Genomic DNA, 15,125 nt, shown 5'->3' with positions numbered 1-15,125 from the left:
TGTCTGCTAAAGAGGCTATAATACCCGGAAATGAGGAAAATGATTATTTTTGGTTGCTTTGCTTCAGCAATGTCTTAATAATGCAAACGCATTGTGGGAAAAGTCTGGTCAGTGCACTTAAGAATGCCATTCATGGGAATACATAAGAACGGTCTAACAAGTGATTTACACCTGTTATGTGAACTTGCTGGCAGAAGAAGCATCTATAACAGCTAGAACCTGTTCAGTAAACCCTGTAATAACAGTACGCAGAAAACTTTGATGCAAAGCTTCTGGGGATTTTTTTCCTTTATTTTCTGGGGAACATGGCATAAAAGACATTTAACATGTAAGACATACACTGATCAGCCATAACATTAAAACCACCTCCTTGTTTCTACACTCACTGTCCATTTTATCAGCTCCACTTACCATATAGAAGCACTTTGTAGTTCTACAATTACTGACTGTAGTCCATCTGTTTCTCCGCATGCTTTGTTAGCCCCCTTTTATGCTGTTCTTCATGGTCAGGACTCTTCCAGGACCACTACAGAGTAGGTATTATTTGGGCGGTGGATCATTCTCAGCACTGCAGCAACAATGACATGGTGGTGGTGTGTTAATGTGTGTTGTGCTGGTATGAGTCGATCAGACACAGCAGCACTGCTGGACTTTTTAAGTACCGTGTCCACTCACTGTCTACTCTATTAGACACTACTACCTAGTTGGTCCACCTTGTAGATGTAAAGTCAGAGACGATCGCTCATCTATTGCTGCTGTTTGAGTTGGTCATCTTCTAGACCTTCATCAGTGGTCACAGGACGCTGCCCATGGGGTGCTGTTGGCTGGAAATATTTTTGACTGGTGGACTGTTCTCAATCCAGCAGTGACAGTGAGGTGTTTAAAAACTCCATCAGTGCTGCTGTATCTGATCCACTCATACCAGCACAAAACACACTAACACACCACCACTATGTCATTGTCACTGCAGTGCTGAGAATGATCCACCACCTGCTCTGTGGGGGTCCTGACCATTGAAGAACAGGATAAAAGCAGGCTGACAAAGCATGCAGAGAAACAGATGGACTACAGTCAGTAATTGTAGAACTACAAAGTGCTTTTATATGGTGAGTGGAGCTGATAAAATGGACAGTGAGTGTAGAAACAAGAAGGTGGTTTTAATGTTATGCCTTATCGGTGTATTTATGTTGCAGTGCAATAAATAAAGTTTCATGAACAAATACATAAATTGTATACATTGAAAAAACCCTTATGTAGGTCTTATGTAGGTCTTATGACAGAAATACAGACCAAACTTTTCCTCAGTGACTGCAATTATAAAACTTACTAATGTTGTTCTGCAGGTGCTTTGTAGTGCCGAGGTTTATTACTCTAACCCACCACTGCTGGAATCCAGGTTCGAATCTCAGCTGTGCTATCGGCCGGCCCGTCATCTACACAGACATATCTAAGGGGAGGTGGGGATGGCTGAAGCTTTGTTATGAATTATTGCCCTGTTTTCTGGTGAAACCTGACCTGCTGTGACCCTGACCAGGATAAATCAGATGATGAAAATAAAAACAGGTTTTATGTAGGACTATATTTCTAGTGTGACGTATAAAAAGCTTATGTAGGGCATTTCCTCTCACAGTGACTGTGAAATAATGAAATAATAAAATGTGTTTATGTGTTTTAGGTCAGCTGTGGTAATGATTGTAGATTTGGGTTTGATAATGCATGAGTTATATAGCTTATTTAGTTGTGTTGCCCTATGAACACCACCTTTAAATAATAACAACCAGCACATTTTCTCAGCATTAATGAAGCCCTGATGTTTTTCACCATGAAGCACTGATGTTTTTTACCATTGCTGTGCATAATTAATGTCACTTCATGTTGGTAGGACAGTGTATGAAGAGTATATAAATATCTCATGTAGCCCTGTAAATGCCATCCAAAAATGTGTTATCGACCAGGCTTTTCCCACAATTCCTGTGCTTAATTAAATCTTATCGACCTTGTAGTACATAAATACCAGGTGTACTCACCGATATCCCAATATGGTCTATGTTTCCTCTTGTATTCATTAATTTCCCTTTTGCTAGTTAGCCCTGCCTGAGTCAAATCCTCTGTTTTAGCCCAGTGTTTTAGCACCGCTCCTGCTCTGGTTTTTAAACCCTGGATTTTTCTATATAAATCACTTTGTTCTGCTCTGTATTTTTTTCTTTTTTTCATGCCTTTGAATCTCAGCCAGGCTGTGTACAATGAATTCCCCAGTCTCCTCACCTGATTTCAACGTTTTCTATCTAAAATAAAATAAACAAACTCTAATGCTTTTTAATCTGACAGGAAATACAAATTTTAAGTGCATTTTAAAATAAAACAGAAAACTCCGTCACCCTCAGACCTCTTGGAAATTAAAAGAACAATATTTACATAATTCATAAAAAAGTGTTTTAATAATGAATTATTAAATAAATAAAACGCTTTGGGGAGTTATATGAATATTTGAATGGGATCCATCGCTGCTGAAGGTTTTGAAGTTGATTCCCTAAACACATCTGAACTTATTTATGCAAATTTGATGTCCATCCTCACCCTCCACAAAAACTCTTCTTCCTTTTGTTAGATTGCATTATCCTACATGAGGGCATAATTTTGTGTAAACACTTCCTTAAACTCAGTTAATAGATTGTTTTAGGGAAATAAGACTTAAAAACTTAGGAGGATCTGAGAATGAGGAATGTGAGAGCACATTACAGGAGCAGCACCACTGATGTCCATGCAAAGCGATCACCAGTTTACTTGGGAAACAAAATAGTAAGTGGATTCAACTTAACCAGCTACTCAGTCCACCAACAAGTTACAACTCAGAAAAGACCAAAAAGAGGGCAAGTAAAAAAAAAAAAAATCTGGTAGCAAATAAAGAACTTAAAAAAGCAGACTCAAGACAGATGGTGGCGTGCAAGTTAACAAACCAGAAAGCCACAACCATTTACTGGATAAGTCACCGGGTACAAAAGCTAGAGAGAGTCAAATGGTCTGGTGACTTTAAAGCACTGGCCTGAGGTGCAGCAAGTAAAGCTTAATGAGACAGGAAACATTATCACAGAACTACACTGTGAATCAAAAAAGGACCTCTGTAACTTTGGCCATCATTTTGGCATTTATTTATCAATTTTCAAAATGTTGTCTTGACCAGTGGAATCTGCAACTATGTGCATTTTGACTGTGGGCATTGTAACTTAGAATTGTAAAAACAGTTCATCAATGTTGAATTTGGTCATAAACTGATTGATTGTAGAATTAAATTGTAAAAAATGATCAACATTTGCTAATGTTATGGACAAAGGTACAGAGGTCCCTTTTTTGACTTACAGTGTACACTTACATGTCAACCTGCACCCCTTTCTTTTCTGCCCACTGCGATAGGCTTGGCAGCTCGAGATGTTACAACAGTGTATGTTTACATTGTGGTAAAGTATACAGCCTTGTAGCTTTGAGAATGCTGAAGTGTTACCGACTGCTCTATAAATAAGACAACACAGTACACTTATTCATTTGTCTTCACTCATTTTATTACAAATTTCTCAAGGAGGACTTATTACAAGGGGTATATTTTTAACATGCGGAAACAGAATGAAACATAACACATGGGAAGTAAACAAACGCAGAGGATCGGACGGCTCACTGTTCACAATAAACGCAATAAAAAGATCGGGATGAAGCCGCCGGGAAGTAGGAGCCAGTGAAACGACGAACGTTGCAGGCATAAAACGGCCACATTCACACCGACTCAGCCAATTATCAACTCAACTCAACCAAGGCAAAAGATGTGCACGTCTCAATAAACACTTTACGATTTTTATATGCCGTTGCAATACGTTTTTGTCGCAAGATTTAAAAAGCTTCACTTGCATGTACATAAAACTGTACAAAAAAACAGGGCATCACAAGCATTTAGTTCCTATATAAATATAACCAACAATAAGGATAACATTTTTATTTCACTCTCCTGCAAAATACAGACTTTCAAGGCAGCTTTAGATTCTTTAGATTGGGGTGAATAGTGATGATGGGGGTGTATGCATTGTGAAACTCATTACTGTTTAATCTCTGACGCAAAAAATGAAAAACATTGTTTTAACCACCACTAACATTTCAGTGCAGGACAGCAAACAATTTCTACCCATTTATCTTTGGAATTCATGCTAAACTGGTGGCCTGCACACACTGGGGCTATGTACAAAACACCTTCTAGAGAGGCTAGCCGAAATACAAAATACCATACCACTGAGTGAGTTCTTGGAAAAATGAACGTAAAAGTTATCCCCGCTCACGACAATCTTGATCTACCCATCACTCCTCAGCTATAGACACCAAACAGCAACAGGGCACATGTCTAAAAACACCAGTTATAAAGAAACAACCACTAGTCAAAGGTTTTAACATTCAAGTCACATCCGATCCACCTGGAAAGAGGCCGCATCGGAGTGATGATACGCAATGATTCAGTGCGAAGTACATTATGCCGGACTTGTAACCGTGTAGCCATGGAAGCTTGAAATTTGAAGTTCCTCTGTACCCAACAATACAAACTTAATTCTATACAATTCAGGTCAAAAGTTCACGTAAAATTGCAATGACATGAACTTGTGTCAGCCTTGGGATTTCAATTTCTGCAACTGTTTGATTTGTGATCACAAACGTTGTAGCTCATTGGTTAAAGTACTGTATTAGTAATCAAAAGGTTGCTGGTTCTAGACACACTACTGTCAGGTTGCCACTGTTGAGCAATTTTAAGTTGCTTCCAATAAATGTATACATGTAATATATGGTTACTCCAGGCTTTCTGAGAATCTACTGGGTTGAAATATATAAACAGCAGCTTAGATTAATAATTTAGTGATGCAGGGAGTTCTGTAATGTCATGTCAGGTTGGCACAAGTCATGAATGCCATTTGAGGACAATTTTAAGCAGCTTCAAGGCTCAACATCTCTGTACAACAATGATCTATTATAACAAAATAAAACATGGAACAGTGGTCTCTTTACTAAGTGGAAAAATCCCCCAAACCCAGTCTGTTACCTCGAGGATAAATTTGTCCCAATAATTAGATGCCTATTAGTCCTATAATTAGTCCTATAACTCTTTTTCTTGTTCCTCAGCCTTTGTCCCGTTTTTCGGTTATGGGGTCGGCATTTCCGGCTTCTTCACGTTAGGGGTCGTCGGCGGGATTTGGCAGTTTTTTTTTACGCCGGATGCCCTTCCTTACACAACCCTCCCTATTTATCCGGGCATGGGACCGGCACTACAATCTGTGCATCCCAGCGGCTAGGTAACTATGGGACAATTCAGTGTCTCCAATTAGCCTGGCCGCATGTCTTTGGACTGTGGGAGGAAACCGGAGCACCCGGAAGAAACCCACACAGACACGGGGAGAACATGCAAACTCCACACAGAAAGGACCCGGACCGCCCCACCCGGGGATTGAACCCAAGACCTTCTCGCTGTGAGGCGACAGTGCTACCCACTTAGCCACCGTGCCGCCCAGATGCAGTCCTATAACAACCAAAAAAAAAACAAGCCGGCTATATGTTAGAAGCTGCTGGGACAGTGGTTGCACAGTCCACAGTCAAGCAATCTTTACATTGACAAGGGCTTAGACGTGGCTATGCTAAAAAAGTTAAGGCATCTTCAAAATGTTGTGGCCAGAATGATCAGAAGTATGTTTTGAGACAAAATACAAGGAATTCTAACCCAACAACTGTCAGCGCTGTACCTCCTCTCAAACATTCTGGAGGTGGTATTCTGCTTTGGGCTGTTTTGCTAGAACTGATGCATTTCAGAAAGTGGAGAGAATAAAGAAAAAAGAAAGATTTTTGAATCCTGGATCACACCTCACAAATGGTTTTGGAATGGTCTTCCCAAAGTCCTAACTATAACACTGTTGGAAATATGTGGACTGTAATCAAAAGTCAAGTCCATGCCAGAAAACCATCTAATTTGGATCACCTCCACCAACTGCAGGCTGTGCCAGCTTGCTGATGGGGATTGAAAGTGGCTGATCGAAGTGAGAGGTGTTTAGACACATTTACATTTACGACATTTAGCAGACGCTATTATCCAAATCAACCCACAATTGTGAATGATTATACTGCAAGCAATTAACTTTGGCAGTGACTTGAACCAGCAACCTTCTGATTACAAAGCCAGTACCTTAAACACTGAACTACCACTGGTTTGGGACATCAAACCAAATATTAGGCGGGCTGTAAATATAACAATATTATTCACTAAAATTATTTTGTTACAATTTCAACAAACAAACAAACAAAAACAATAAATGTATAAAAACTTGAAAAAAAAAGAATAAAATCATTTTAATTGGTAAGTCCAAAAAAGTCTGTCTCAAAACTGTCATGACATGTATCACTTCTAAGTGTATGCACGCTTTTGACCTCAATTGTATTTTATCATGGTATTTTTATCAAGAGCAAATATATGTTTTATGTGTTTGTTATGGTGTACAATGATTAAACGAATGTACAGAGGTACTTTAAGTAAATAAAAGCAGTCAGATACAGAGACAGAGCATGAATGATTCAAGCCACTCTGGGATTTCAGCGCAGTTGGGTCACATCACACTTTCAGTTATGTCAGAACTGGTTAAACCGAGTGAGCAGTGAAAACAGTGAAATGATCATGTCTTTTTTTCAAATGAATTAAGTCCAGGTCAGCAAGCTTACGCTTAGCCATGCCAGAGCTGGCCACAGTCGAGGACCACGCTAGAATTTCCCTTTGATTATCACTGCTTTGAAAATGTGCTTTTTCTTCATCAGGGCGGCATTACGGTTCGCCTTGCTTAATCACAGTCATGTCCAGCAGGATAATGTCCATACGCTTCGCTTCGTGTTGCCTGGGGTGCTGATGAGGTAGGAGCTGTGAGTGTGCCGAGTTTCTGTCGACAGACCTAGACCTCGAGATCCAGTCCCAGTCTCCCAGACACCCACCACATACCACTAATTGGTGGATTTCACTATAATTAGTGAAATAGCCACTGTAAACACGCTGAGCGCCAGGGGGTCGAGCTAGGCGCCACAGAGTCATGAAGATAACGGAACACGCTAACGGGCATGAGGCGGCATGGTGATTACTGATGATTTTTCCGCATTAGATTGCAGTGTAGCTTGGAGCATCATGACCACGCTTGCTCCATGCCATCATTACTGAAACAGGCCATAGAAAAGGCTAACACATCGTCCAGAAACTCCAGGAACCACCCAGATCAATTTCAGGGAATATAGTGTAAAGGAAATGATCTTGGTTTGATGAAAACGCAGAATCAACTGAGGCTAATTTCTCTGTAAAATTCTTGACTGAAAAACAAAACAAAAAAAAACATGCACAGCCAACATGCTCGCGAGTTCAGGCGGGATTATCAATCATCAAACATGATTGTTAAATACAACAATTTTTAAGGCATTGAAAAAAACTGGCAACACTTCATAGAAAATTTGTGTTTATAGCACTACATAGCACCTAAATAAGGTCCTCATAATACATACAGCTGACAAAGACATACATAAACAGTTATAAAAACATTTCAACAGTAATCAGCTGTTATAAAGACTATTAATGTCAGTGTTGAGAATTTTAATTACTACTGTAATAATAAAAAATGTTTCAATTAAAGTGAACCATTTATATATTGTTTAAATAATTTAAAGATTACCCCCCCACAACTGACAAACTTCACGCTGACTGAGACCCGCAGACTAGAAACCATCAGCCTCTTCTTTTCAACAGCCAGCAACGAATTCATACATAAAATCAAAACACACACAGAGTAACACACTCGGCTCAAGGTGAATCCCCATCCGACCCAGCACACTGTCGCACATACAACCGAGTCTGCAGAGTGCTCGACCAGGCCTGTGCTTTTAATGAGACCTGAACACAGATCTCAGCTTGCGGAGTAGACAGTTGCATCACCCGAGCTTCTAAATGAGCTGTTTTATTTTGCCACTGTAAGATGTGCATGACTTACAAAGCAAAATTCTGTACTGCTTTATTTAAAGATCCCTTCAACACACTGTAGCTCTGAAGCTCTGGTCCAACCCAAAATTAGACTAGGACGTGTTACACTGAAATAACCCTGTATTCTAGGTATAAAAAAGCTGTAAAGCTATTTTAACCTTTTGGCTAAACTATGCTATGTTTTTAATAAATAATTTCTACTTGATTGGGTAGTATTGTTCATAAATAGTCTTTTTACTTATTTATTTATTTATGCATGTTCTCCCCTTTTTCTCCATTTTAACGCGTCCAATTGCCCGATTGCGTCATGCTTCTTCTCCACCAATGAAGCTAACCCACGCCCCCTCCGACACGTAGGCAGCAGCCGTATGCATTTTGTCACCTACACTTTGACGAGTGCAGTGCAGCTCAGCACTGTATACGAGAGACACACTCTGACAGCACTGAACAACAGGTCAATCGTTGTTCATGTGGCCGCTCAGCCTAGCCGACAGGCAGAGCCGAGATTCGATACGATGTATTCGAGATCCCAGCTCTGGTTCCAGCATGTGTTTTTACCGCTGTGCCACCTAGGCGGTCTGTTCATAAATTCTTAACTAGTGCTTTTACCTACTAAGTAGTTTGTCTACAGGTGAGAAGCACTGCGTCTTTAGAGGCCAAAAGAGCAAAGCTTTTGTTGCAAAGGTGAATATGCTTGTCAAAAGGTTTTCACCTCTACATCATTATATTAGATTAGATTCATTTTGTGTGCAGAATTTTGTATAATAATAACCTGGTGTGGCTGGGTCACAATGTACCAATGCATGAATAAAGCATAAGCAGCTTTAACTAACTGTGTGTAGGTACAATGAACAGTAAACTAGTCTCACTAACTTTAGGTAAGTTAACTCACTGCTCTGTGATACCTTTACCATTCCCACAGAAATCCTTATATTCAAAATGCTCCAGTATTTATTTGTAATAAATATCATTGTCAAAATTCAATATTTCCCCCCTTTATCTGTCAATCTAGTCATTTCCAATTTCCGGTTGTAAATCTGCTGCTGCTTGCACAACCCCGATCCTATCAGGGAGAGCCGGATCACCACACGCTCCTTCCAACACGCGTCCAATCTACGGCCGCATCTTATCGCCCGTCAGTGTTGGTTTACCTCCGTATCGTGTATGGAGAGTTACGCTAAGCTCCATGTGACTCCCAAACCCCATATTGCAAAGGCAATGGGAAAAGACCCCGTCCAACCTTCCTTCCCTCAAACACATACAGCATTGCTTACTTGACAGCTGAGATTTAAACTTGCGAGTAGACCACTGTGCCACCCTACCGCCTGAATATTGATATTTCTATTGTTATAGCTTTAATAGGAATAAGTTTCAACAATGTTCTCCCGACTACACCTGACTACAGGCTAGCGTCTATGTTCCATGTTCCTTTAGGAACTCCCAATTTATACCAATGATGGATTGATACCAATTTGGACATTTGGTATAAAGTAAGTCTTTATAACAGCTGAAGCTAGTTCTAGCCTAGTACCCTTGCCAGTATGAAGTATAAAGAGCTTAAGTACTTATATAGGACTTATGTAGCCTTATAAACACCAGCCTTTATGAAAGTGTCACCAGAAGTGTAAAGTTTTTTAGACCTAGAAATGTGTAATCACAAGACCAGATGGTCATATAGATGATGATGAGTAGAAACGTTGAAAGAGAAGCTTGTGAAAATGTGAAGATGTTTCAGCTCAGTCAGACTGGGCGGTCACTCCGACTGTCCATCAATTCCTGACACAGAGAATTGCTAATGTCAAGGCTCAGTGCAGATTTTTTTCTCCCAAAAAAGAAAAGCCGTTGTAGCTTCACAGGAAGCTGTGTTCCAAAAGCTTTACCTGCTGGGTGGAGTTTAGGGTTCACAGTGCCAAACACATCAGTTAGGTTTCGTACACACACAAGGTAAGCTATAGAACAGAGCGCTGGTCGTGCCAGATACAAGTTCGTAACGGCACACTGTCCAGAGTGTGGAGCTGCGTGTGAATCTCTAGCCATTAGCACCACTTGTACCATCAATACCACCTGTGTTCAGGCTGATTTGTTCGGAATGTAGCATTTTTAATAGATATATATTTCTTTTTTTGATCCCAGCTCGAACCTGGTTGCAATACTCATATATACACACCATAGAAATGTATTTACACGGCTATACAGGTACTAATGCTGCTCCGTTCGGACAAGGATCCGATCCAGAAAACTCTAGAAGAAGCCGAGCAGGTGCTTCAGGCTTGTTATGGCACTACAGCTCAGGTCACACTGTCCGAAAAGATCCAGTAAACATTCCACAGGCTAAAGAAGCTAAGTCATTCAGTGTTCAAGCTGTTTTATCAGTGAAAAGAGTAAAATAATAAATAGACAAATTTATGCATTTATGAGCAAATAAATAAATAGACATATAAATACACTCTACCACAAGTCCACGAACAGCCTGATTCGCTATTCTCATTCACTCCGCGCTTCCTCGCATTTCTGCTCCGCGCATCTCACTGCAATTTATTTTCAACAATGGTGCTTTGCTCACAGGTATATCTCGCGTTTAGGGGCGTGATTGGAGGTGGAGCTGGTGGGTGGGAACTCGGATGTGACGCTCAAAGGAACCTCCTCCACCGGGACATGGTCGTTAGGGGAGTGGTCGTTGGGGACGTAGGCACTGCGGGAAGGCGGAAGGCGGGGCCGGGGCTCGCCGTTCGCAAGCCGTCCCAGGGTCCCTCTCTCCTGGTAAGGCACGAAGGTGGAGAGTTTGGGCAGGGTGCGTGTCTTGCGAGCAGGCGAAGGCTGTCCGGGCATCCAGCAGGCATCCGAGTGGCCGAGCTCGCTACACTCCGGACTGCAGGTTCCCGTCATGGCAACGTCTGGCAGCGAGCGAACGTCTGCAGAAAACAATGAGAATGCAAAAATTGGTATGCTGTAGAACAGTGAAGGAAAAATATGTGCTCATGTGCATCAAATTACTTCTTAATATAAATACATTTATTTTTATTTTGTTCACATTTCATATAAATCACTATGTAAAATGTTTACTACTATTAACTTTGTAAAAGTCACTATAAATGATTTATTTTACATAAGAAATTATTTTCTTTATATATTTATTTAATGCATTTTCTCCCTGATTCTCCCGATTTTTTTTTTTACCCAATTGCGTTATGCTTCCTCTCTATTGGTGCTGACCCCCGCCCCGATTGAGGAGAGCATGTCCCCTCCGACATGTGAGCAGTAGCCGACTGCATTTTTTCACCTGCACGAGGTGTGTTCATATGCGAATCAGCCCTGTGCACGGAGAGCCACACCCTGATCAGCATTAATCAGCCATTAATCAGCCAGCAGATGTCGTAATTGCATCAGTTATGAGATCCCTATCCCGCTCCCTACCCTGTATGAAAAAAAAGAGTTAATAATAATAATGTTCGATACAGTGCCCTTCTTTATGCAATAAAACATATACAAAGAATACAGCACTCTCCATGCCTTCGGTAATGAACAAAAGACAGGCAACAAAGAAACCAGAACAAAATGTTTCCTCTTGTCTGCACCATGCAAACCATAAGCAAATTTCCAAAATGCAATAGACTACAGCAAATGTTCCTTATTGCGTTTGCATAAACTACACAGTAAAATACTCTAAATATGAGCACAATGACATCATCAAACCTGCACAAGCCCACCACTGGTACACAAAGGCAGAAATGATTGATTATTTATTTAATCCACAGCATAAATGTATTACATTATTCAAGCATCCTTTTAAAATTCTGTCTTTTTAATCCAGATTTCTCGATGTGCAAATTCTACATTTGCATAAAACCAGAAGCTGGAGGGTTCACAACCAAAGTCAGAGTGCATCAGAAAGCGCAGATCACCTGCAGCCAGACACGCTCGATTAGTGAACGGTTGCTATGAGCTGTTGAGAAGTCGCTTTGTGTGGTGGCATGGTTGCTATGCATGGCGGTGTGGTTGCTATGCGCTGTGGTAGTTGCTGCTGCTACTGATGGGCTTTGATCAGCCAGTGAGGGTACACTGAAGTGAGAATGAGTCTGTGCGTGTGTGTGTGGAGAGTATATACATGTACATTTGTGCAGCCTTCAAACACACACAGACACACACACAGACTAAATACTTACAATACATAGCCAAAAGTATGTGGACACCCCTCCTAATAATTAGGTTAAGATTAAAATAAATATAATTGCCCCAGTTTTGTAAATGGTTTTATTTTATGCACAAATATATTCACAGGCCACACCCACTCTATGATACACCCTCACACACACACACACACACACACACACACACATATTTATGACCTATAAACGGAGTTGAATTGAGCCTAAAGGCAGAATGTTGGGTGGCATTGAGTGGCAGGGCTGAAATTAGTGCGCTCTTGATTGCTATCCATTTCCCATCCCACTTTTCCTAATGAATTAAACACAGCCGAGAGCCAGTGACCTCATTCCAACAAGCCGAGGCACAAGCGCCTAAATCTGCTGTATCTACCGCTGTGTGAGTCCTCAAACAATCAGAGTGTAGCACACACACACACACAGGCACTTAAAACAGAAAATAAAGAGTGCTCTGGTCCTAAATGTTAAACATGTATTTTAATGGTTTTTCTTAGCAAGAGCTCTAGAAAAACATCAACCACAAAAACAACGTTGGTCCTCGCACTAAAATATATTTGTAAATATTATTTCCATAAAGGAAAATAAGCAACACACCCTGAAGCTTCCACAGTGAAATGTCACACGCTCAGAGGAATGTGTCTGAATTTCATGAGCCGTTTTCAATCAAACATTGCAAAAGTTCTGCAGGTACCCCAGTGACATTCACTGCCTTTTCAAACCTATAAATGTCACTTTAAACGTAAACAAAGAACATTTTTTATTTAATGTAAAATGATCTAAAGCATTGACTCGAATGCGCTGGTGTGCATTCAGTTGGACAGCATTTTTAAGAACCCACAGACACCTTGGTAGAGAATCACAATGTGCTCTTAGACTTATTATAAAGAGGGTAGGGAAGTACATCAAAACCACAGTAAAGTATGGTGGTGGAAGCATCATGATATTAAGCTGCTTTTTTGTTTTCATTATATCAGCCATAACATTAAAACCACCTCCTTGTTTCTACACTTACTGTTCATTTTATCAGCTCCACTTGTAGTTCTACAATTACTGACTGTAGTCCATCCCTTTCTCTACATATCTTTTTAACCTGCTTACACCTTGTTCTTCAATGGTCAGGACCCCCACAGAGTAGGTATTATTTAGGTGGTGGATCATTCTCAGCACTGCACTGACATGGTGTGTTAGTGTGTGAGGTGAGTGGATCAGACACAGCAGCGCTGCTGGACTTTTTAAATACTGTGTCCACTCACTGTCCACTCTATTAGACACTCCTACCTAGTTGGTTCACCTTGTAGATGTAAAGTCAGAGATGATCGCTCATATATTGCTGCTGTTTCAGTGGTCACAGGACGCTGCCCACGGGGCGCTGTTGGCTGGATATTTTTGGTTAGCTGATTATTCTTAGTCCAGCAGTGACAGTGAGGTGTTTAAAAACTCCATCAGCACTGCTGTGTCTTATCCACTCATACCAGCACAACACACACTAACACACCACCACCATGTCAGTGTTACTGCAGTGCTGAGAATGATCCACCACCTAAATAATATCTATTATAATATCTATATTCTTTTTGTACTAGCACCCAAGTGGTGGATTGAACTTCCTCTGTCCGTTTGTACATCTAAGTCTCTCACTGTCTTCAAAAGATGATTAAAGACCAACATCTTTACTAATCACTTAGGATGAGGAATAACAGCACTTAGCATCTATAGCAATAAAAATAATAATTCTACTTTGTTCTAACAGAGTTTCAGCAGATTTGTTTCCTTGGACTGTTGTCTACTTTAACTACAGTAGTGAAACTGTACTTTACTATAAGTTGCTCTATATTAAAGCGTCTGCTAAATGCCCAAAATGTAAATGTACTACATCATGATCTACATCATGTACATTTAAAATGCCTGAATATTTTCTTTGTTCACATATAAATACATATTTTTTGTTAAAATTTTTAAGTACAAAGTCTAAAGGCAGGATTGTGTGTAAATAGAAAGCGGATCCTCCGACTCGAAGTGTACACCTAAAAGAATATCAGATTTAATGCTTGTTTGGTCTCACTATAACATTGAATCTGTAGATGTATCCCGAATGTATTGGATGTGTACTGCTGATAGTGTGTGTGCGCACATCTATGTGTGTGTGCAGCTGCCGGTGGCTGTAAGCAGTAGCTAATGGGATTGTATGAGCTGGATGGTGTGTTTGAGAGGAGAAAAGCTTCTCCATTTCTTGTTAGACAATCAAAGCCTGAAAGCATCCAGGTTGGCAAACACACTATAGCTGTGGCATCATCACCACAGCACTTCATACCACGCTTGCACCACTTACACCACTCACACAGAGCGAAGGAGAGAGAGAGAGAGAGAGAGAGATAGAGAGAGAGAGAGGAGAGAGAGAAAGAGGAAGCTTCTCAATTACAGCACTATTGCTATCATTGTGGATCTTGCTGTCTTCTTTGCTTTCTTACATTCATTCATCGATTCATTTGATAAGCGCTGATCAGGGTCACGATGGAATAAGAGCTTATGCCATTAAAACTGGGCAGGGTGCTAATCCATCACATTTAAAGCAGATGTGAGAGAAAACCAAAGTACATAAGAAAACCCATGCAGTCATGGGAAGATCATGCACACATAGAGTAAGGGTGGGATTTAAACCTTGGTCTCCAGTTACCTAAACTGTGCACCACTCACACCACTATGGAAGCCTATCCATAATGGTGCATCACTTACTTCTGCAGTCACACTCATTCACACCTAGGAATGATTCAGAGCTGTCAATCCACCCTTTGCCTCAATACTTAGAAAGAGCATCTGCATATATGGAGTAACCCACCAATCTCCACACATCAAGTACCCAGAGGCAAGAGTTTTGCCTTCATAAGCACCCACACCACCATTGTAATACCATCCCCAGCAACCACTTAATCCTGTTTAGGGTC

General features: G+C 40.6%; 1 protein-coding gene across 1 annotated transcript in view; it reads right to left on the bottom strand.

The window, feature by feature from the left end:
• Window positions 1-9,694: 9,694 nt before the first annotated feature.
• pcdh1a (protocadherin 1a) overlaps window positions 9,695-15,125 on the bottom strand; it is a 130,459-nt gene continuing 125,028 nt past the window's right edge. The window contains exon 4 of the mRNA XM_063013786.1: window positions 9,695-10,932. Within this exon, the coding sequence (XP_062869856.1) occupies window positions 10,580-10,932 (353 nt within the window). The 3' untranslated portion in view covers window positions 9,695-10,579. The remainder of the gene's footprint in view (window positions 10,933-15,125) is intronic.

Source organism: Trichomycterus rosablanca, chromosome 18 (genome assembly GCF_030014385.1).
Source record: "Trichomycterus rosablanca isolate fTriRos1 chromosome 18, fTriRos1.hap1, whole genome shotgun sequence".
Taxonomy (NCBI): Eukaryota; Metazoa; Chordata; class Actinopteri; order Siluriformes; family Trichomycteridae; genus Trichomycterus; species Trichomycterus rosablanca.
The sequence above is the reverse complement of the archived record's forward strand: the minus strand, read 5'-3'. Positions and strand labels throughout refer to the sequence as shown.